The sequence below is a fragment of the Phacochoerus africanus genome, chromosome 2 (assembly GCF_016906955.1).
Source record: "Phacochoerus africanus isolate WHEZ1 chromosome 2, ROS_Pafr_v1, whole genome shotgun sequence".
NCBI lineage: Eukaryota > Metazoa > Chordata > Mammalia > Artiodactyla > Suidae > Phacochoerus > Phacochoerus africanus.
Genome location: NC_062545.1, coordinates 116,454,053 through 116,471,543, shown reverse-complemented (window position 1 = coordinate 116,471,543; position 17,491 = coordinate 116,454,053). Strand labels below are relative to the sequence as shown.

At 45.1% G+C, this 17,491-nt stretch overlaps 1 protein-coding gene across 2 annotated transcripts in view; it reads left to right on the top strand.

Annotated features, from left to right (window-relative positions):
• Positions 1 to 17,491, top strand: part of CGNL1 (cingulin like 1) — a 174,135-nt gene that overhangs the window by 144,676 nt on the left and 11,968 nt on the right. For both annotated transcript variants that reach the window (XM_047766265.1, XM_047766264.1), the window contains exons 11-14: positions 3,122 to 3,274; positions 4,152 to 4,322; positions 8,804 to 8,965; positions 12,073 to 12,162. In XM_047766265.1, the coding sequence (XP_047622221.1) occupies positions 3,122 to 3,274; positions 4,152 to 4,322; positions 8,804 to 8,965; positions 12,073 to 12,162 (576 nt within the window). The remainder of the gene's footprint in view (positions 1 to 3,121; positions 3,275 to 4,151; positions 4,323 to 8,803; positions 8,966 to 12,072; positions 12,163 to 17,491) is intronic.

Sequence of the window (17,491 nt, the reverse complement as noted above, 5' to 3'; positions counted from 1 at the left end):
CGAACCCAGCCAAAACCTAGATTGGGACTTGAGCCCACCACGTGCTGGGACTCAAACCCAATCTAAAGCCAGATTGGGACTTAAACCCACGGTTTTAAATTCAAGTTATTCACCCTGTGTCTGGACTCACTAAGATTGAGGTTCTTTATGCCTGTCCACAGAAGGAAGTCAGCGAGGGGCAAAGTGATAGGTAAGAAACAGATTTATTAGGATAACATGCTTGTAAAAGATGCAAGTGGACAGGCAAGGAAGCTCTGCCTGAGGATCTGGTGGGCCCCAGTTTTATCATCCAAGGGGAGTGGGGGTTGGAAAGGCTTGCCTCTTCCTTGCAGGGAGTGGTGGTGGTTCCTCCTTAGTATCCAGAACTGTGTGTATTCAGTCAGCTGAAGGGTGGTCTTCAAACTCTTGCCCTTGGGCTGAATCTGAATGCAGGCCTCATCCCATCCCCCACCCAATGACCTGAGGCAGTTCTCACACCTCCACTAGTCAAGCAAGCCTGCCTTATTCTGATGGCTTTCTTGAATTTACGGTGGTCTCCCAACATCCCCCAGGTTTCTGTCTTTATCTATGATGACCTATTGGGACCTCCTCAACCACCTGTGCCTACTCCGTCCCTATTGTAACTACAGAGCTAAATGCAAAGTTGCCACATTTGCTGCTTTTCTTTTCTTGTGAATTTAGTACATATTTTCTTAGCCACTGCTGAGACATGTCGGAACATATTTCTTGAACAACCGAAGAGGCAGATCACTGTTTTAACAGCATTTCTAAAGTTTAGAGTCTATTAGAATTGTCTGGATAACTTGCAAATGCAAACGCTTGGGCTCCATTCTAAGAAAAAATGGTGATTCTGCCAGAGAGGGCTAGATTCTATATTTTACATTAAAAAGTCCAGCACCTTTGCTTGGTGAGTCTGATGGAAGAAATTTTTAGATTACTTTTGTGGATAGGTATTCAGATAGAAAATCTATGAGAGTTCCTATTGTGGCTCAGCGAATTAAGAACCCAGCACTGTCTGTGAGGAGTCATAGATCCTATGGCTTGGATCCCACGTTGCTGTGACTGTGGCATAGGCTGGCAGCTGCAGCTCCAATTGGACCCCTAGCCTGGAACTTCCATGTATCACAGGTGCAGCCCTAAAAAGAGAAAAAATATATATATTCCTTGCCTTTTCAGGTCTTAATAACCCTGCAATAGGGGCGAGCATGCAAGAAATATTTTAAAAATAATTTGGCAAAATTAATCTTGTAGGCAAGTGTTTGTGTGTATATGTGTGTTAAGGTTGGGGTGAGGGTATTGGCTGGGCCCCAGGCCCAGAGCGGGTCAGTCTGGGGTGTCTCCAGTGGCATAGGAGAGCAGAGCCATGGGTGGGGATAGGGGAGCCGTCTCGGAGCCAACGGCGAACAGAAATGCACTCCCAATTGAAGGTTGAGTAGAGCTGAGTGAGGCTGGCTTGTCTGCTCGCCTGGAGCCCCTGGGAAAGAAGAAAAAGAGAGGCTGCGGACCTCAGAACAGGGGTTGAGTTGGACCCTGATGGTTCTACGGGAAGGCATTGGTGGCCCCTGTATTTGTTATTTTTCAAGGATTGACATTTTGAGATACTTGTTCATGGGAGTTTTCTCCCAAACAGCAGAACCATACCTGGCTTACCTTACCATGTGTGCTGCCCTGTGTCCCCAACACTATTAAATCAACCACAGACCCAAGTCCTGGGGGCTGACTTTCTCTCTGGTGTGTGCCCGGCTGGACATGGGACACTCCTGCTAATTGCCCGACATGGAATTCCTGACTACCTTTCTTTTACCACCCTCCTTCCTCCAGCTGCCTTTGTTGACCTTGGGTCTCTGCAGCATTTAACTTAAGCAGCCCGGCTGTGTTGGCCATTTCTCTGAGTGCAGCCCTCCACAGGTGGCCTTTTGGCCCCAGGTCATGAGCTTGGCCAGCAGAGCTATTCTAGAGCTTTTCAAACCAGTAGTGCCTGAAGTGATGTGTGAGTGTTTTCAAGGTGCCTGAGTTACTGCACGTGACAGCAGAGTGTAAACTGTTTGGTAGTGTGCAAACATAAACCATTGTCCTTTTACAGCCTCTGCAGGGGCACAAGACTGCATAGGGCCTCAGCAGTACCTGTGCTAACCCACATTCAGCCCTCAGTGCCTAGTAACATTTTTCTGTATGATCTCGCTTGTGTTGGGGTCACGCTCCCCCATTCTGAGCTGTGCTCCTTTGTGATATCCTTATACCAAAGGCCTTAACACTCAGCCATTTAAGGAAGCCACTGTAATCTTCCTAAAGTATTAAAGAACTTTTTTTTTTCTAAGCATTGCATGTTTTTTACATAAAGAACATCACTCTGTGTGATGTTCTGAAATGAGGACCTCAGAGAAGCCCAGGGGACCATTGTGCCCACGATGGTAGATTTTGTAAGTACGTATTTGATGCCGATTCACCAAACAACCCCTCATTTGCAGTTTTCCTGACTCACGTCTCTTCCACTTAATACCTTCCATCTGTCAGGTTCATCAGCCCATGGAGTGCCAAGTCCCTTTTCTTCTAGGTATGAGTCCAACCCATGGATTCTATTGCTTACAACTCTCTCTGCCAAGTGGACTCTTGTCCCCTAGGACAATATTCTTTTTTCTTATAGATTCATTTTTTAGCAATTTTAACTGTAAGAATCATCTGTATAGCAGAGAAGATTCTAGAACATTAAGTGCAAGGCTGTGCATCGCAGGATGTAAATTGTCATATAGGTTTAAGTTAGTTTATCATAGAACTTCGTCTCAGTTTTCAAGCGTGAGCTCTGTCAGGTTTTTGGACACTATCCTGAATGGCCACCCCCAACAGCCTTGGCCATTTTCTGTATCTCTGTAGTATATCCTCTCTCTGCCCATTCATTCCTGCATATGTTTTTGGTTCAGTCATTTTTGCATTTTGATCCTGAATTTCAGAGCTAATGAGGTGCTGGTGTCTCTTTGATGGCTTTATTGTGATTGTTTTCCTGATCACTGATGTAGTAGGTCTGATTGCTTTGCGGTATGGCTGTGAAATTCCCTCTGCCACCTCTTCCTGTGGCTGACCTGGTAGGCAGGTGACAGCGCTGTCCTCTCCCTGCCATCTGCAGAGAAATCTGAGTCGGGCTACCCAGGAGCAGAAGCAAATGTCTGAGAAGCTCAAAGACGAGGCTGAGCAGAAGGAACAGTTAAGAAGACTGAAGAATGAAATGGAGAATGAGAGATGGCACCTTGACAAAACCATTGAGAAACTGCAGAAAGAGGTGAGGGAGCAGGGGGAGGCGAGGGAGAGGGTGCAGGAACCCAGCCTGCCACCCCCAGGGGCCTGCTGAGGAGACCTGCACTATGTCTCAGCACAGATGTGTCAGGGATTTGCAGATCTCCTGAAGCAGCTCTTTGGACTTGTTGATAATCCAGTTACAGGGAAACTGGTTTAGAAAATGCCAGTTACCCGCTCTGGATTCTGGACCCAGCTCCTCTCACTAATGACTCAGAGAAGCCTGGCATGTCATTGCAGACTTTACGGATGTTACCTGAATCAGAAGCTCTGCCCTTTGTGTAGTCTGTGCATTTGTGCCTATTTTTCATGTCCAGGAGTATGAAAGGCAGTTTTTTAAAGCCCCATCATTTCTGCCTCTGCTCACCTCTGCCCTAAAACATGCAGAAGGGGAAAGGCCCAGAACTGATGGGCTCCCCACCTTCTAGGAGCCATCCTGAGTACCTTCCCTTTTCTGACAACTGCTGTGTGCCAGTCACTTTACCAGCTATTTTATCTGACTGGAATTCTGTCTCTGTATTGTTGTAATACTGACAACAATCCTGCCAGGTATAGAGTCTGGCTTCAGTGCTTTTAAGGAGTACACTGCAAGGGCCCAGAGAAGGTAGGTACTGCCTCAGTCTAACAGCTAGGCAGTGGCAGAGCAAGGATATGGCCTAGGACTGTGGATCTAGATCCAGAGGATGTGCTTGTCTACACCTGCAGCCTGCTTCCAGGTTAGAGGTGACTAACCCAGGGCAGACCGTGACCAGGTGCTGTGAACTCTTTGGAGGGGGTGGGGTAGTGTTGAGATGGGACCCAAACCTAGCTCCCTGGCCCCAGGTGGAGCATCACAGGTGGGCTCCCCGTGTCACTTCTTCCAGATGGCTGATATTGTCGAGGTGTCCCGCACATCAACACTGGAGCTCCAGAACCAGCTGGACGAGTACAAAGAGAAAAATCGCAGGGAGCTTGCAGAAATGCAAAGGCAGTTGAAAGAGAAAACTCTGGAGGCTGAAAAGTCCCGTCTGAATGCCGTGAAAATGCAGGATGAGGTAATGCCTGGCCAGATCGTTCCTGGTTTCCCTCTGTTCAAAATATCCTTCAAGACTGCCTTGAAACTCCTCAGGAGAGGCTTAGGGTAGATTTTTAGGACAGAGTTGGTGCTTAGTTCTCAGGATGGTTACGTGGGGACAGATGGCATTCTAAGACACAAAGGACCCGGGACCTCTGAGATGAAATTAACACAACTTTAGCTTGACTGTTTTCATGATTAATCCAAGATTTTCTGCCTAAAAAGTCCAGCTGCATTTATGAGCACCATTGGTGTGCCTAGCTGTGTCGAAATAACTTATATGTGTTAGTGTTTTAATTTAATCCTAGAACTGGGATATAGTAGCCAGGTGTTTTTTGGCCATTCATTTAAAATTGTACAAGCTTTTGTTGGAATAGGAGTGGTGGTTAAGAGTTTCAAGACAACAATAATGGAGACAAAGAGAAATCTTCAGGAATTTATGAGTATCAAAATGATTAAAACAGTAACTTTGGACTGTATTTAAGAATGCAAGAGCCAAGTAACCCCAATGTTCACTCCCTTTAGTCTTGATTTCTAAAGCACTGAGAAAAATAAAGGGAATGTTTTTGATTATTTTAACGAAAAGTTGAAGGCTCTAAAATGCAAGTACAGTGTGTTCTGATTTCTAGCTGTGACTCTTAGCAGCTGGATGATCTTGAGCCAGTTACTCCAATTCTCTGAACATCTGTTTCTACCTCTTTAAAAGTATACAGAATAATAACAATGTAATAGGTAAATGAGGTAACATGTGAGACTATGGCGGAGGGTCTGTATATCCTGGACACTAATAGTAGGGGGTTTGTTTGTTTTGTTGTAAAGCTTGCTCTTTTTTTTTTTTTTTTGGTAAGTAGTGCCCAAAGCACCAAAATTCCACAAGAAAACAAATTTTGCTTTAAAAACAAACTTTTAATATCTTTGATGATCAAAGAAAAGTCTCCCATGAGTCAGCGCTGAAACTGTGTGAAAGAACAATGGATGTTTATTACAGGCTTGTAGAACCCTTGTGAAAGGACCCTGAGAACAGATCCTTTGCGGTTCAGGGTCTTAGGATACAGGACTCCAAGTAAGAACTGAAATTAGCATATGGACATCACGGTTATCTTCGTCATTGAAAAAAATGATCATTTTCATTTCGGTGGCAACTGGGCAGAAGGATCCAGGAATTGGCCAGAACACCAACAAAGACCTGGGATGCAGTTTTGATTCCAGAAAATCAGTGTCATGGTAACCTTTGTAAAGTGTTCCCCCTGGTTTGTGTATAATGGTTACTCTGCTAAAATCTTTGGATTGGAAGGAACCTTGGTGATCCTCTACTTCGGCAAAGAGACTGAGATCCAGAGAGATTAGTTAAGGCCAGATAGAGACCAGTGTTGTTTATAAAAGGGCAATAATTCCAATAACAGGGTTCCTTATGATGACAACAAAGATGGTGCTTCCTAGATTTTTCTCAGTGGCATGGCCCTGTGAGATACTTCCTCTATTTGAATGTCAGAAACAGGCACCTCATCATTCTAAAAAGGAAAGTGCAGTCAGATACTACCCTGAATCAGGGTGTTGCGGTCATGGAGGCATTTGAAATAAACATGAATTAATAAGCTGAGTTCACTCTGGATTCTTGAGAAACTTAAGTTCATCTCTGTTCACCACCCTCCACCCTATTTTGGTTGAGCTGAGACAATGCTCTCAGTTTAAAAAAAAAGTTCCCAGATGGCACAGCAATTTAAGGTTCCAGTGTTGGCACTGCAGCGGCTTGGATCAGTGCTGTGGCACGGGTTTGATCCCTGGCCACAGAACTTCTGCATGCCACAAGAATGGCAAAAAAAAAAGGCAAAAACAAACACTCTAGGGGTCCATCTTCCCTACCCTAAGAGCTGTGGTACTGCCTTCTTTAGTTTAAGAGAAATGGGCATTTTACCTCCTTTGCCTTTGGTGTAGAACTCAAAAAGTTCTGATGAAGATAATCTTTAGAGAATTAAGAATTTGAGTTCACTGTTGTTCAGTTTATTTTCTAAGTCCCACTTAGCAAAGGGCACTTTTAACTGCTTAAGGGTAGCACTAGTAGGTTCAGAAGGTTTTTTTTGTTTTCTGTCTTTTCTAGGACCTCACCGGTAGCATATGGAGATTCCCAGGCTAGGGGTCTAATCGGAGCTGTTGCTGCCAGCCTATGCCACAGCCGAGCCACCTCTGCGACCTACACCACAGCTCACGGCAATGCCAGATCCTTAACCCACTGAGCAAGGCCAGGGATGGAACCCGCAACCTCATGGTTCCTAGTCAGATTCGTTAATCACTGAGCCACAACAGGAACTCCTGAAGGCATATGCTTACTTGTGATTCCAGACACTACACTAGGTATTCTCGTGGGCATATCCTCATCAAGTGCCCTTGGCATGACAGAGCCCTTGCTAGGTGTTAGGAGGGGCTAACTGGGCTGTGGAAGGTAGGAATGTGCTGTGGGTTGGGAAGAATACTGAGAAGAAAGTTTGAGCTGTCCATTTACCTGTCAGTCTTTCTGACTCTAAACCCCATGTTCTTTTGGGGGTGTGATCTCATTTGAGTCTCATAAGGTCAGTTTTATAATTATTGCAATGTTACAAATCAGGATGCGGAAACAAAGAATTTTTTTTTTAAGACGCTTTTTTTGGAGAGTTTTTTTTGTTTGTTTTTGTTTTTTTGGGTTTTTTGTTGTTGTTTTTTTAATGCTCTGGCGTATACTGCACTCTCTGCATCCAAAGAATGTCCCATCCTCCTTTTTCCATGGGGTGATTTTCACTTTGTGCCTTTACTCAGTCATCACCAAAGACCAGACGAGGCTCTTTATCTGGAGATGTCCTCTTCAAGGCTCTGCTCATAGAAATGTCTGGTGTTTCAGAGTTCCTATCATGGCTCAGCAGAAATGAATCTGCCTAGCATCCATGAGGACACAGATTCAATCTCTGGCCTTGCTCAGTGGGTTAAGGGTCTGGTGTTGCCATGCGCTGTGGTGTAGGTCACAGACACGGCTCAGGTCTGATGTGGCTGTGGCATAGGCAAGCGGCTACAGCTCCAGTTTGACCCCTAGCCTGGGAACCTCCATATGCTGTGGGTGTGGCCCTAAAAAGGCCAAAAAAAAAAAAAAGAAAAGAAATGTCAGGTGTTTCTATCAGCCTCCAGGAGAGGAACGCATTTCTTAATATTCCCACTGGGCTTCCTAAACTAGCCTAATCTGTTGGGTCCCCCAAAAGACTATCTTTGAGGCTTTCCCAATTTCTCTATGCAAACCACCCCCAAAGGCAGGTACTTTAATGGAGTTTGCCACTCACTATGGTATATGCTCCCTGAAGGGAATTAACCCTTGGTATATTCTACTCCCAAGACCACTTTCACCTTTCACTCTATCCCACCTCCAGGAGGGAAGGAAGAGGACACAGCAGACAGCCTTGAGCTTCACTGAATCAGCCCACACAGTTATTTAAGGAGTACCTTCTGTGTGTTGTGGTGGCTAGTCCCCTTGAGGAGATTCCAGAGACTCGGAAAACACAGACAACCTCTTGTGAATCAGGATCTCTGTGGTACTTTCTTCAAAGCTATTAGTTCAGTGCCATCTTGTGGAGGAACAAAACACTGTAAATTATGACAGCCTATAACATGATATTCTTCTGGAAAGCAGTGGTTTTCACCTAATTTGCATGGTTATATTAATAGCTTTTGTGCCTGCAGGTTGCTTTGGGGTCATTGTTTTACCTTTTATTTTCCCCTAACTTTAAACCTTTGTTGAGAATAGGCTGATAGAAGCTGGCAATAGATTACACTCTGGGAACCACTTACTTAGTTCAGGGGTATTCTGGTGTTTTTGGCCATGACCTACAGTAAGAAGGACGTCTTGCCTTGTAACCCAGTAATACATGCATTTGTACAAATATATGAATACCTAGTAGAAAAAGTTTCATAGGAGTTCCCATCATGGCTCAGCAGTAACCAACCTGACTATCCATGAGGACACGGGTTCAATTCCTGGCTTCACTCAGTGGGTTAAGGATCTGGTGTTGCCATGAGCTGTGGTGTAGGTTGCAGACGTGGCTCGGATCTGGCATTGCTGTGGCAGTGATGTAGGCAGGCAACTACAGCTCCGATTCAGCCCTAGCCTGGGAACTTCCATATGCTGCAGGTGAGGCCCTAAAAAGACCAAAAAGGAAAAGTTTCACAAAACAGTATTTCCTTGTACTCCTCTGATTTTTTTTTTTTTTCTGTTATATCTAACACTGATCAGCATCTACTATGTTGAATTTATAACCCAGCGGGTTGCTATCTATAACTGGAAAATGGCTTCTTTTTCTAAAAGAAGAAACTGGGGTCCAGAGGGAGATGGCTCTGGCTCACTGGTCTTCTGATCGTCTTCCAGGTCAGCTTGTACACTGTCTAGTGAGACCTCTGTGTGCCTAATGTGCCCAGATAACCTGCCCAGTTCCTCCCTCATTCTAGATGCGCCTGCTGGAGGAAGAGTTACGGGACTACCAGAGAGCTCAGGAGGAGGCACTCACGAAAAGGCAGCTTTTGGAGCAGACCCTGAAGGACCTGGAGTATGAGCTGGAGGCCAAGAGTCACCTCAAGGATGACCGAGGCAGACTCGTCAAGCAGATGGAGGTCTCTGGGCAGCATGGGCGTGAGCTGGGGCCTGGGGAGAGTGGGATTGTGGCACAAGGGAAGTAGCCTTTCTGTGCACACCTCAGCCTTTATTTATTTATTTATTTTTAATTAATTTCATGGCCGCACCTGTGGCATATGGAAGTTCCTGGTCTGGGGTCACATTGGAGCTGCAGCTGCCAATGCTATGGCAGAGCCATAGCAATACCATATCTGAGCCACATCTTCGACCTACACTGCAGCTTGTGACTGACTGAGGCTTAACCCACTGACTGAGGCCAGGGATGGAACCCACATCTTCACAGACACTATCTCAGGATCCTAACCTACTGAGCCACAACGGGAACTCCAGGAAGTCTTTGGCTTTTATTCCCTTGAACAGCCAGACATTAGTAAAGTTTTTTTTTTTTTTTTTTTTTTGCTTTTTAGGACCACACCCACGGCATATGAGATTCCTAGGCTAAGGGTCTAATCAGACCTTCAGCTGCCGGCCTATGCCACAGCAACATCAGATCTGAGCCCCTTCTGCAACCTACACTGGAGCTCACAGCAATGCTGGACCCTTAACCCATTGAGCCAAGCCAGGTATCAAACCTGAGTCCTCATGGATGCTAATCAGATTCGTTTCCGCTGGGCCACTACGGGAACTCCTTTTTTTTTTTTTTGGGGTGAGTTTATTTTTTTATTTTTATCTTTTGATAAAAAGAAATAAATTTATTAAGATAGGACACTTGTGAGAGATGCAAGCAGGCAGGCAAGGAGGCTCTCCCAGTGGAGTTAATAGAGAGGAAAAGAGAGACTTAAAAATTAGCCTTGGGTCTTTGGGAGAAGTTAACTTTGTCAAGGTTTCGATAAAAGTCAGAGAGTGCTCAAGGCCAGGGGGAGATAGCTGGAATTTAAACTCAGTGGAATTCCCAATTCAACTTGACAAATAAATAGAAATAACTTTTAAAACCTCTAGGGGACTTAGTATCAGTTTATATCTAGGAAGTGATATTTCAGCCCTTAAAGATTTTATTAGATGGGCCCTTTTTAGAGGCTAGAATTACCTGGTTACAGTTTTATCTTTTTTTTTTTTTTGTGGCAAGATTGCTGTATATTTTGCTAATGTCCTGTTTCTGATCTCATCGGGGGGGTCCTTTTAAGGCAAGCTAAGGTTAACCCAGGTAACTAGAAAATGGTTATTCTAGGACCCAAAAAACTGGTTAAAATCAAGCTAAAGCCTCGTCAGTCAGTGACATGAGAACCATTGGTGAAGTGACCCTTGGCCTGACCCTGTGAATGCTCCTGTTGGGTTCTGCACAGTCCAGACTGTAGGCAAGAAGAGAGCCCTGTGCAGAGGTGCTCATAGTCAAACACTGGGCTGTCAGTTCATCTCCTTCCAGAATATTCTGAACTAAAAAGAACATCTCCTTTTGCCAGCTCATGGTCTAGTAGCAGCGGTGTAGCTAAGCTTCACCTGCCCCTGTGCTATATTTTAGCTATTTCTCCATTAAAAATGAACAAAATGAACAAAAATGAACAGCTCTCCAGACCCTACCACTGTGTGTGTGTGTATGGCCGGGGGGGGACTTCCTCCCCTAAGAGGCAGCTGGAAGGACTGTCTTGTGGTGACTAATACCTTGCTTGGTCCTTCACTAGCACTTAACAAATTAATTGTCAGACTCAAGAGCTCTCTCAGTAATGAGGATTGTCTGTAAACTGAGAGACTCAGTGGCTGTTTTAGGTAAATGGAGCACTTGTGGATCCTTGGCAATGCCGAGTGACACTGGCCTTGGAGAAGTCAGGAACCACTGAACAAATAGGAGATTTGGTGCCAGACCTGGCTCCCTCTTCTGAGTTGGTCTTTGGGACTTTTGGCTCCTGGGAGAGAGCTTTCTGGATAGATTTCATTAATAGGGAGGGCACTTAGAGACACTAAGTCATTTGCGTGTTCTGTGAGTTTTATTTTTGGTGCATATGTAGGCTAGACAGCCAACTTTGACAATTGCAGAGACAATATTTATTTATGTACAGATGCTGCAGGCTCAGATAAAAACTCACAACGCTCATTGCTTTTTAGTGTGCCTGGCTCGTGGTTGTGACTAAATCCAGGCATAGGGCACATGGTTGGTGACAGGAGAAACACATGTGCAAACCCCGTAACCCTCCAGTGGGGTGGTTTGTGAAGTAGCTTTCTCTTAACACCCAGTGATGTTAAATGAGGAGCCTGCAAGGAAGCTAGAGATGACGCTTCTTCTGTGATGGCTGGTTTAGCAGAATGGGCCAGCCCTGTCTGTGTGTTATTCTGATGTAGATTTGGGGCTGTGTGGTGCTGAGTATACGAGATTTCCTAGAAGAAAAAGGCAGATGCAAAAGGCTGTTATACACTCTATGCTTTTGAGGGTCTTGGAAACCCTGAGCAGGAAAGAGGAAAGACACTTCCGAGGTTAGAGTATTTCAAGAAATGTGCTGGGCTGTGTCTTGGTTTCCACACTGTCTTTTAACTTAGATACCTCCTAGGCTTCGGTAGATCTTTGTAAAATTACTGATTCATAAGGGGAGGATAAAGTCTGAAGGAAAGATGTTAAAATAGCCTCAGTGCTTCTATCAGCATTTGGGGTAATATTTTTTTCCTTTATGTATTTTATAGGTGCACAATTATGTTTTACACTATAAAAACAATAAGAAGTTGCCATCGTGGCTCGGTGGAAATGACTTCAACTAATATCCATGAGGATGCAGGTTCAATCCCTGGCCTTGCTCAGTGGATTAAGCCATGAGCTGTGGTGTAGGTTGCAGATGTGGCTTGGATCCTGTGTTGCTGTGGCTGTGGTGTAGACCAGCTGCTATAGCTCTGATTCAACCCCTAGCCTGGGAACTTCCATATATCACAGGTGCAGCCCTAAAAAAAAAAAGGGCAATAAAACACAGTTTTACAATGTTCAAATTATGTGTGGACTTAATGTGTTGTGGACAGTAAGAGAAAAAGACACTTCCTTTTCCCAAACTCTAATTCACAGTATACAGCTCTCATCTGCCCTGCGGGTTGTCCTTCCATGGGACAGTCCTTCTAAAAACTTGGTCAGTGCAAGTTAAGTTACTGGTGTTTGTGACTTCTTTCTTAGGACAAGATGTCTCAACTGGAGTTAGAGCTGGATGAAGAAAGGAACAACTCAGATTTGCTGTCTGAGAGGATCGCTCGCAGCAGGGAACAGGTACTGTACTGTAATTGAATGGTGAGCGGATCATCCTGCATGAAAAAGAAAATGTGAGAGGTTAAACATGAGGATTCGGCTAGAGGAGGGAGGGAGGGCTCATGGCTTATGGAAATGATGGAGGGTGGGGTGAGCCACTAAGAAAGAGGGGTGATACATAACAAGTGTGTGTAGAGGGGGAGTTTCCAGGTAATGGATAACAGTCTGTTAGTCACGAGGGGCAAAGGGCTTTTAGAGCCGGGGCTTTAAGAATCACAAGTTCAACAAGCAGTTGCATGGAGTTTGGTAGCTGTGTTAGTCCATGGGGAGTACATGATAAGACTCCATCTCCTTTAAGAACTTTGCCAGTGAATTAGCAATACATCCACCTGTGAGGCATTCACAGTACAATAACCGTACCTGCCAAGGGAATGCTTTTTGCAGTTTTTAAGTGAAAGGAATTTCACTTATATTTGATCCTTAGAGCAACACTCGGAGGTGGTCAGGGACAGTTCACACTATCCTCATATTGTACATAATGGGAATGATTTCCCAAACTACACTTGGTATAGTCTCAAGGTTTTGGAATTTTGTTTCCATTTTTTAATTAAAAAAAAGGTCAAGAGTTCCTGTCGAGGCTCAGTGGAAACGAATCTGACTAGGAACTGTGAGGTTGCGGGTTCGATCCCTGGCCTTGCTCAGGGGGTTAAGGATCTGGCGTTGCTGTGAGCTGTGGTGTAGGTCGCAGACACGGCTCGGATCTTGTGTTGCTGTGGCTCTGGTATAGGCTGGCAGCTCTATAGCTCTGATTAGACCCCTATCCTGGGAACCTCCATATGCCGCACATGTGGCCCTGAAAGACAAAAGACAAAAAAAAAAAGTTCAGAGTACCTAAGTCATATCCTGGAGATGGGGTATCATATCACTAGATAGCAGTGACATTAGTGACATTAACTGGGTAGCATGTCCCCATTGCAGGCCCAAACCCTTTGGCGGTGACCCCATGTAGCTCCTGAAGATTTCTGGACGCTTTTCTAAATTCTAACACTGAAATGCTAGGAGAACCTTTTATAAAATTAAGGGTCTGAGTCACCTTTTAACACCCCCACTCTCTTCCTGTGTCTGAGTTAGTGTGCCTGAAAAGATGGCTTCCACAAATGTCTAGCCTCTTTGCCGTTTTCATTCTTTTTTCCTCGTCTTTTTGTTGTTGTTGTTCTCACTGTATTCTCTAGGTTTGGAGCTGTAAAGTCTGGTGCCTATTAAAAGTGGAGCAATTGACCATCATGTTCAGACAGATACAGGAATTACTAAAACAGCAATGAAATAAAACAAACCCTTGAAATAAAGCGAGGTCTCCTGGTGGAGCTCTTGGGGCCTCTCTTTTGGCCAGTGCTGCCTCCAGATTTGTCAGGAAGGGTAGAGAAACAGGTCAACCAAATACCTATTTTACTTCTCGTTTAAAGTCAAGGTCAATCTGAGATGGATTTCTTGCTAAAGGCTCCAGGGAAGGGCTCTGGGTGTAGGCAGGTGGACCTTGATTCTGAAACTGTGCAATTCACTTAGCTCAACTTCAAAGGATATATATTCCTGCTGCCTTCCTGCCAGAATCAAAGAAATAGGAAACCTTTATACCTGAGATCCCTTCTTCTCCACCCCCTCAAATGCTGCCCTGTAACACCTCCTTTGCAGGAGATGTCTCCTAAAGAATAGGAAAACAGTGCCTGTAATCTCCAGCCAGATGTGTATCATTGGCTCTGGATGCTTGGCTCACTGTACTGAATGGGGAAGACACGGGGAATGTTGTTTTGGACCATGGTCTCTCTAAATTAAAAAGTGAAAGGGTACAGTGCTTTTCTGTATTTAATCTCTCCATTCTCACAAACTCCTCTTCTGAATCTTTGCTTCCTCCAAACAGCTCCATTTTTCTCCTAGTCTTAGTGATAGGGCTTAGGTTTAAAAGCTTAAAAAAAAAAATGTTTTCTGACAATTTTAGCAAATGGCCTACCCCATTTACAGCATCTGAGATCTGGCAAGGACCTCTGGGTTCATTTCCCCAGACTTTTGATGCAGTGGATGAAAGAACCAAGGCCTGAAGTCCCCCTTGTAGCAGCCAGGGTGCTCGGGTGTGTCCCAAGGCAGTGTCCTGTCTAGCAGTGTTTGCACAGCATGGTGGGCGCCGGCTGTGTGCTTGGCCCTGGGGTCAGGCTGTGCAGTTAAACAAAATAGCCTCCATCCTTGAGGTGCCGTGGTTTGTGTGAGAAGCAGAGGCATACCTAAACAGTGGACGAGTCTCAAGGAAGAGCAGCAGGTCCTAAACACCAAGTGAAGGAGTCAGGCCGCTAAGGGGGGGAAGGGTGACTATGGGAGTTCTCAGGGGCAGGGTGGTCCAGAGCTGGCTTTGAAGAAAGGGTAAGATTTAGACTAAGGAATGGAAAAGGAGTCCTAGATGGAGTGGAAGGAGTGAACAAGGATTGGGAGGTAGGATCTATTTAATATTCTGAGGAGCAGTGAATGGACTCCTGTGTTTCCATAAGATAGAAATAGGAGAGGCATATTGAGGGTTTTGAAAGGACCATTCTGAAGGTAGTGGGGAGCCATGGAGGTTGTGGAGCAGAAGAGTGAAGCAGAGTTCCAGAACTGGGTGGGAGTAAGAGCAAGAGAAGGTGAGCCTGAATGAAGCCTTAGCTGGGCTATTCCCAGGGACAAAGGACAGATGATACAAAATCATGAAAATCAGGTGTAGCCCTAAAAAAAGCAAAAAAAAAAAAAAAAAGATACCGGTGGGAGTTCCTGTCATGGCTTAGCAGTTAGCAAACCCAACTAGCATCCATCAGGAGATGAGTTCAATCCCTGGCCTCACTCAGTGGGTTAAGGATCCGGCGTTACGGTGAGCCGTGGTATAGGTCACATACATAGCTCGGATCCTCTGTTGCTGTGGCATAGGCTGGCGGCTACAGTTTTGATTGGACCCCTAGCCTTGGAACCTCCATATGCTGTGGACCTAAAAGATAAAAAGACCAAAAAAAAAAAAAAAAAAAACCAGCAACATTGTTTTTAAGTTCCCAGGCCTTCTCAGGCCTTCCTTTTCCATACATGCTCAGGATATTCTTTTTTTTTTTTTTTTTCCGGTCTTTTGTCTTTTTAGGGCCGCACCTTCTGCATATAGAAGTTCCCAGGCTAGGAGTCGAATCAGAGCTGTAGTCACCGGCCTACACCACAGCCACAGCAACTTGGGATCTGAGCAGCGTCTGCGACCTACACCACAGCTCACAGCAACGTGCTCAAGATATTCTTGAAGCTGAAGGAAACTTGAATAAAATCATGGGTGCTTTACTGGCTTTTGGTTTGTTTAAATCCAGAGAAATCCTTTTTCCTCTCCTTCCTCCAAAACTGTGTTTGCATTTAGGACAATTTGCATTCTTACTGCGGGATCTCCAGGTGCTAGGCATTGGGCCTGTGTCTTGCATGCTTTCTCTCATTGTTTTCGGGGCTTATGAGGCTACGTGGCCACCCGAGGTGGAGAGGTTTGTAAGAGGTGGAGCCACGGCCTGACTCTGAAACCCACTCCCTTCTATCTGTTTCCATCATCCCAGTGTCAAACTGAGGGTGGGCAGGACCCCCAGATGTTTGGGTCTCTGTTCTCAAGGTAGAGCTAATGCCATGGTGTGTCTTAATATGAATGAGGATTAATGTTGCCTAGTCCTCTCCTGATTCTCCTCAGGAGTCCAGGATGCTTGGTATTTTAAATGTGTCCCACAGGCTGATGTTCTTGGGCACTGCTGTGTGGTTACTAAGTGGCTGAGTGCATGCAGTTACCAGGAGAGCTCCGTCTAGATGGAGATGGGTTCTTTTGCCTGGGGAGGCCAAAATAACCTCACCCAGTGGAAAGACCATTCATACATCCCAGGCAGCCAGGAGGCTGGAGGAAAAGTACCAGCTCAAGGAGTTCCCATTGTGGCTCAGCGATAACCCAACTAGTATCCATGAGGACACAGGTTCCATCCCTGGCCCCGCTCAGTGGGTTAAGGATCCAGCATTGCTATCAGCTGTAGCTTGCTGACATGGCTTGGATCCCGAGTTGCTGTGTCTGTGGTGTAGGCCAGCAGCTGCAGCTTCAATTTGACCCCTAGCCTGGGAACTTCTATATGCTGCAGGTGTGGCCCTAAAAAGACCAAAAAAAAAAAAAAAGAAAAAAAGAAAAAGAAAAAGACAAGTATAAACTCAGAAGCTTCGGGTGGCTTCATGTTCTTTCCAGGGCCTGAAGTGAGGTTGCCCTGTTGCCTTTGCAATTGCAGGATAAATCCAAGTGGATAAAGTTGTGGGCTTCTATGGTTACTTTCAGTAACTGCCCCTTAGTGGCCTGTGTCATACCTGTTCCTCAGTCTGCATGGGGCCAGGGGGAGGATGCAGCTACCAGACTATACACCTGGGCAGTAAGGCTCCTTTGCCGTCAGTGAGTACAAGAGCAGAAAGGGATTTCTTTCTATCTTTCTTTCATTTTTTTCCCCCTTTAATTAAAATGATTCTGGTCTCAGAATTGCCCCTTCTTCTAAAGGCTGCTCAAGAACTCATTGTGTACAGTTGGTTAATAATAATTTTTCTTCCTTGTGGTTGAGTATCACTTTTAGTACTAGCCAGAAGTGTGAGCTCACCAACCCTTTTACAGCCCAATGGTAAACACAGGTGATGGAGTTAAATATTGTTATTAGCAATCACAAATATCTCTGGCTTTTCATTAACCCAGAAGGCAGCTGCTTCTAATCCCGAGAGCTGGCTCAGGTCACCAGTGTCTCTGACATAAAGCCACTGGAATCTAATACAGTTATTTCCGATCATCGTGCTCAGGGTTTAACATTCTTTCAGTCCAGCTGTGATACACTGTTGCCTTTAGCTCCTGTTCTGGTTTTAATTTGACTGGAAAGTTTTGGTTTGGTCTATTTAATGTAGTTGAAGGGTAAATAGCACATAAAGTGCTAAGCTTATATAAAGAAGTATTTTCCCAACCTCAGATTTAGTTCCCTGGTCCAGAGAAGCCAGAGGCCATTTTCTCTTTCTCTCCCCCTCTCCATCTCTCTCCTGGTCCCCTCCTCTCCCCCGCTTCCCCTCTCCTCCTTTCTCCCTCTTTCTCTCTCTCTCTCTCTCTCTCTTTTTTTTTTTTTTTTTTTTTTTTGCCACTGTGGGCACAGGATAAGAAGGATCTGCTTTGGAATATTTGGGCCAATGCTGGGGATGGCTGTATTGAGGAGCATGGCTGAAACACATGTGGTTTATGGTGAAACCTTCCTTGAAGGCATTATGCATAACACCACATGGTATTCCTTGTGGTGGATTTATTTTAGAATTGAGTGTC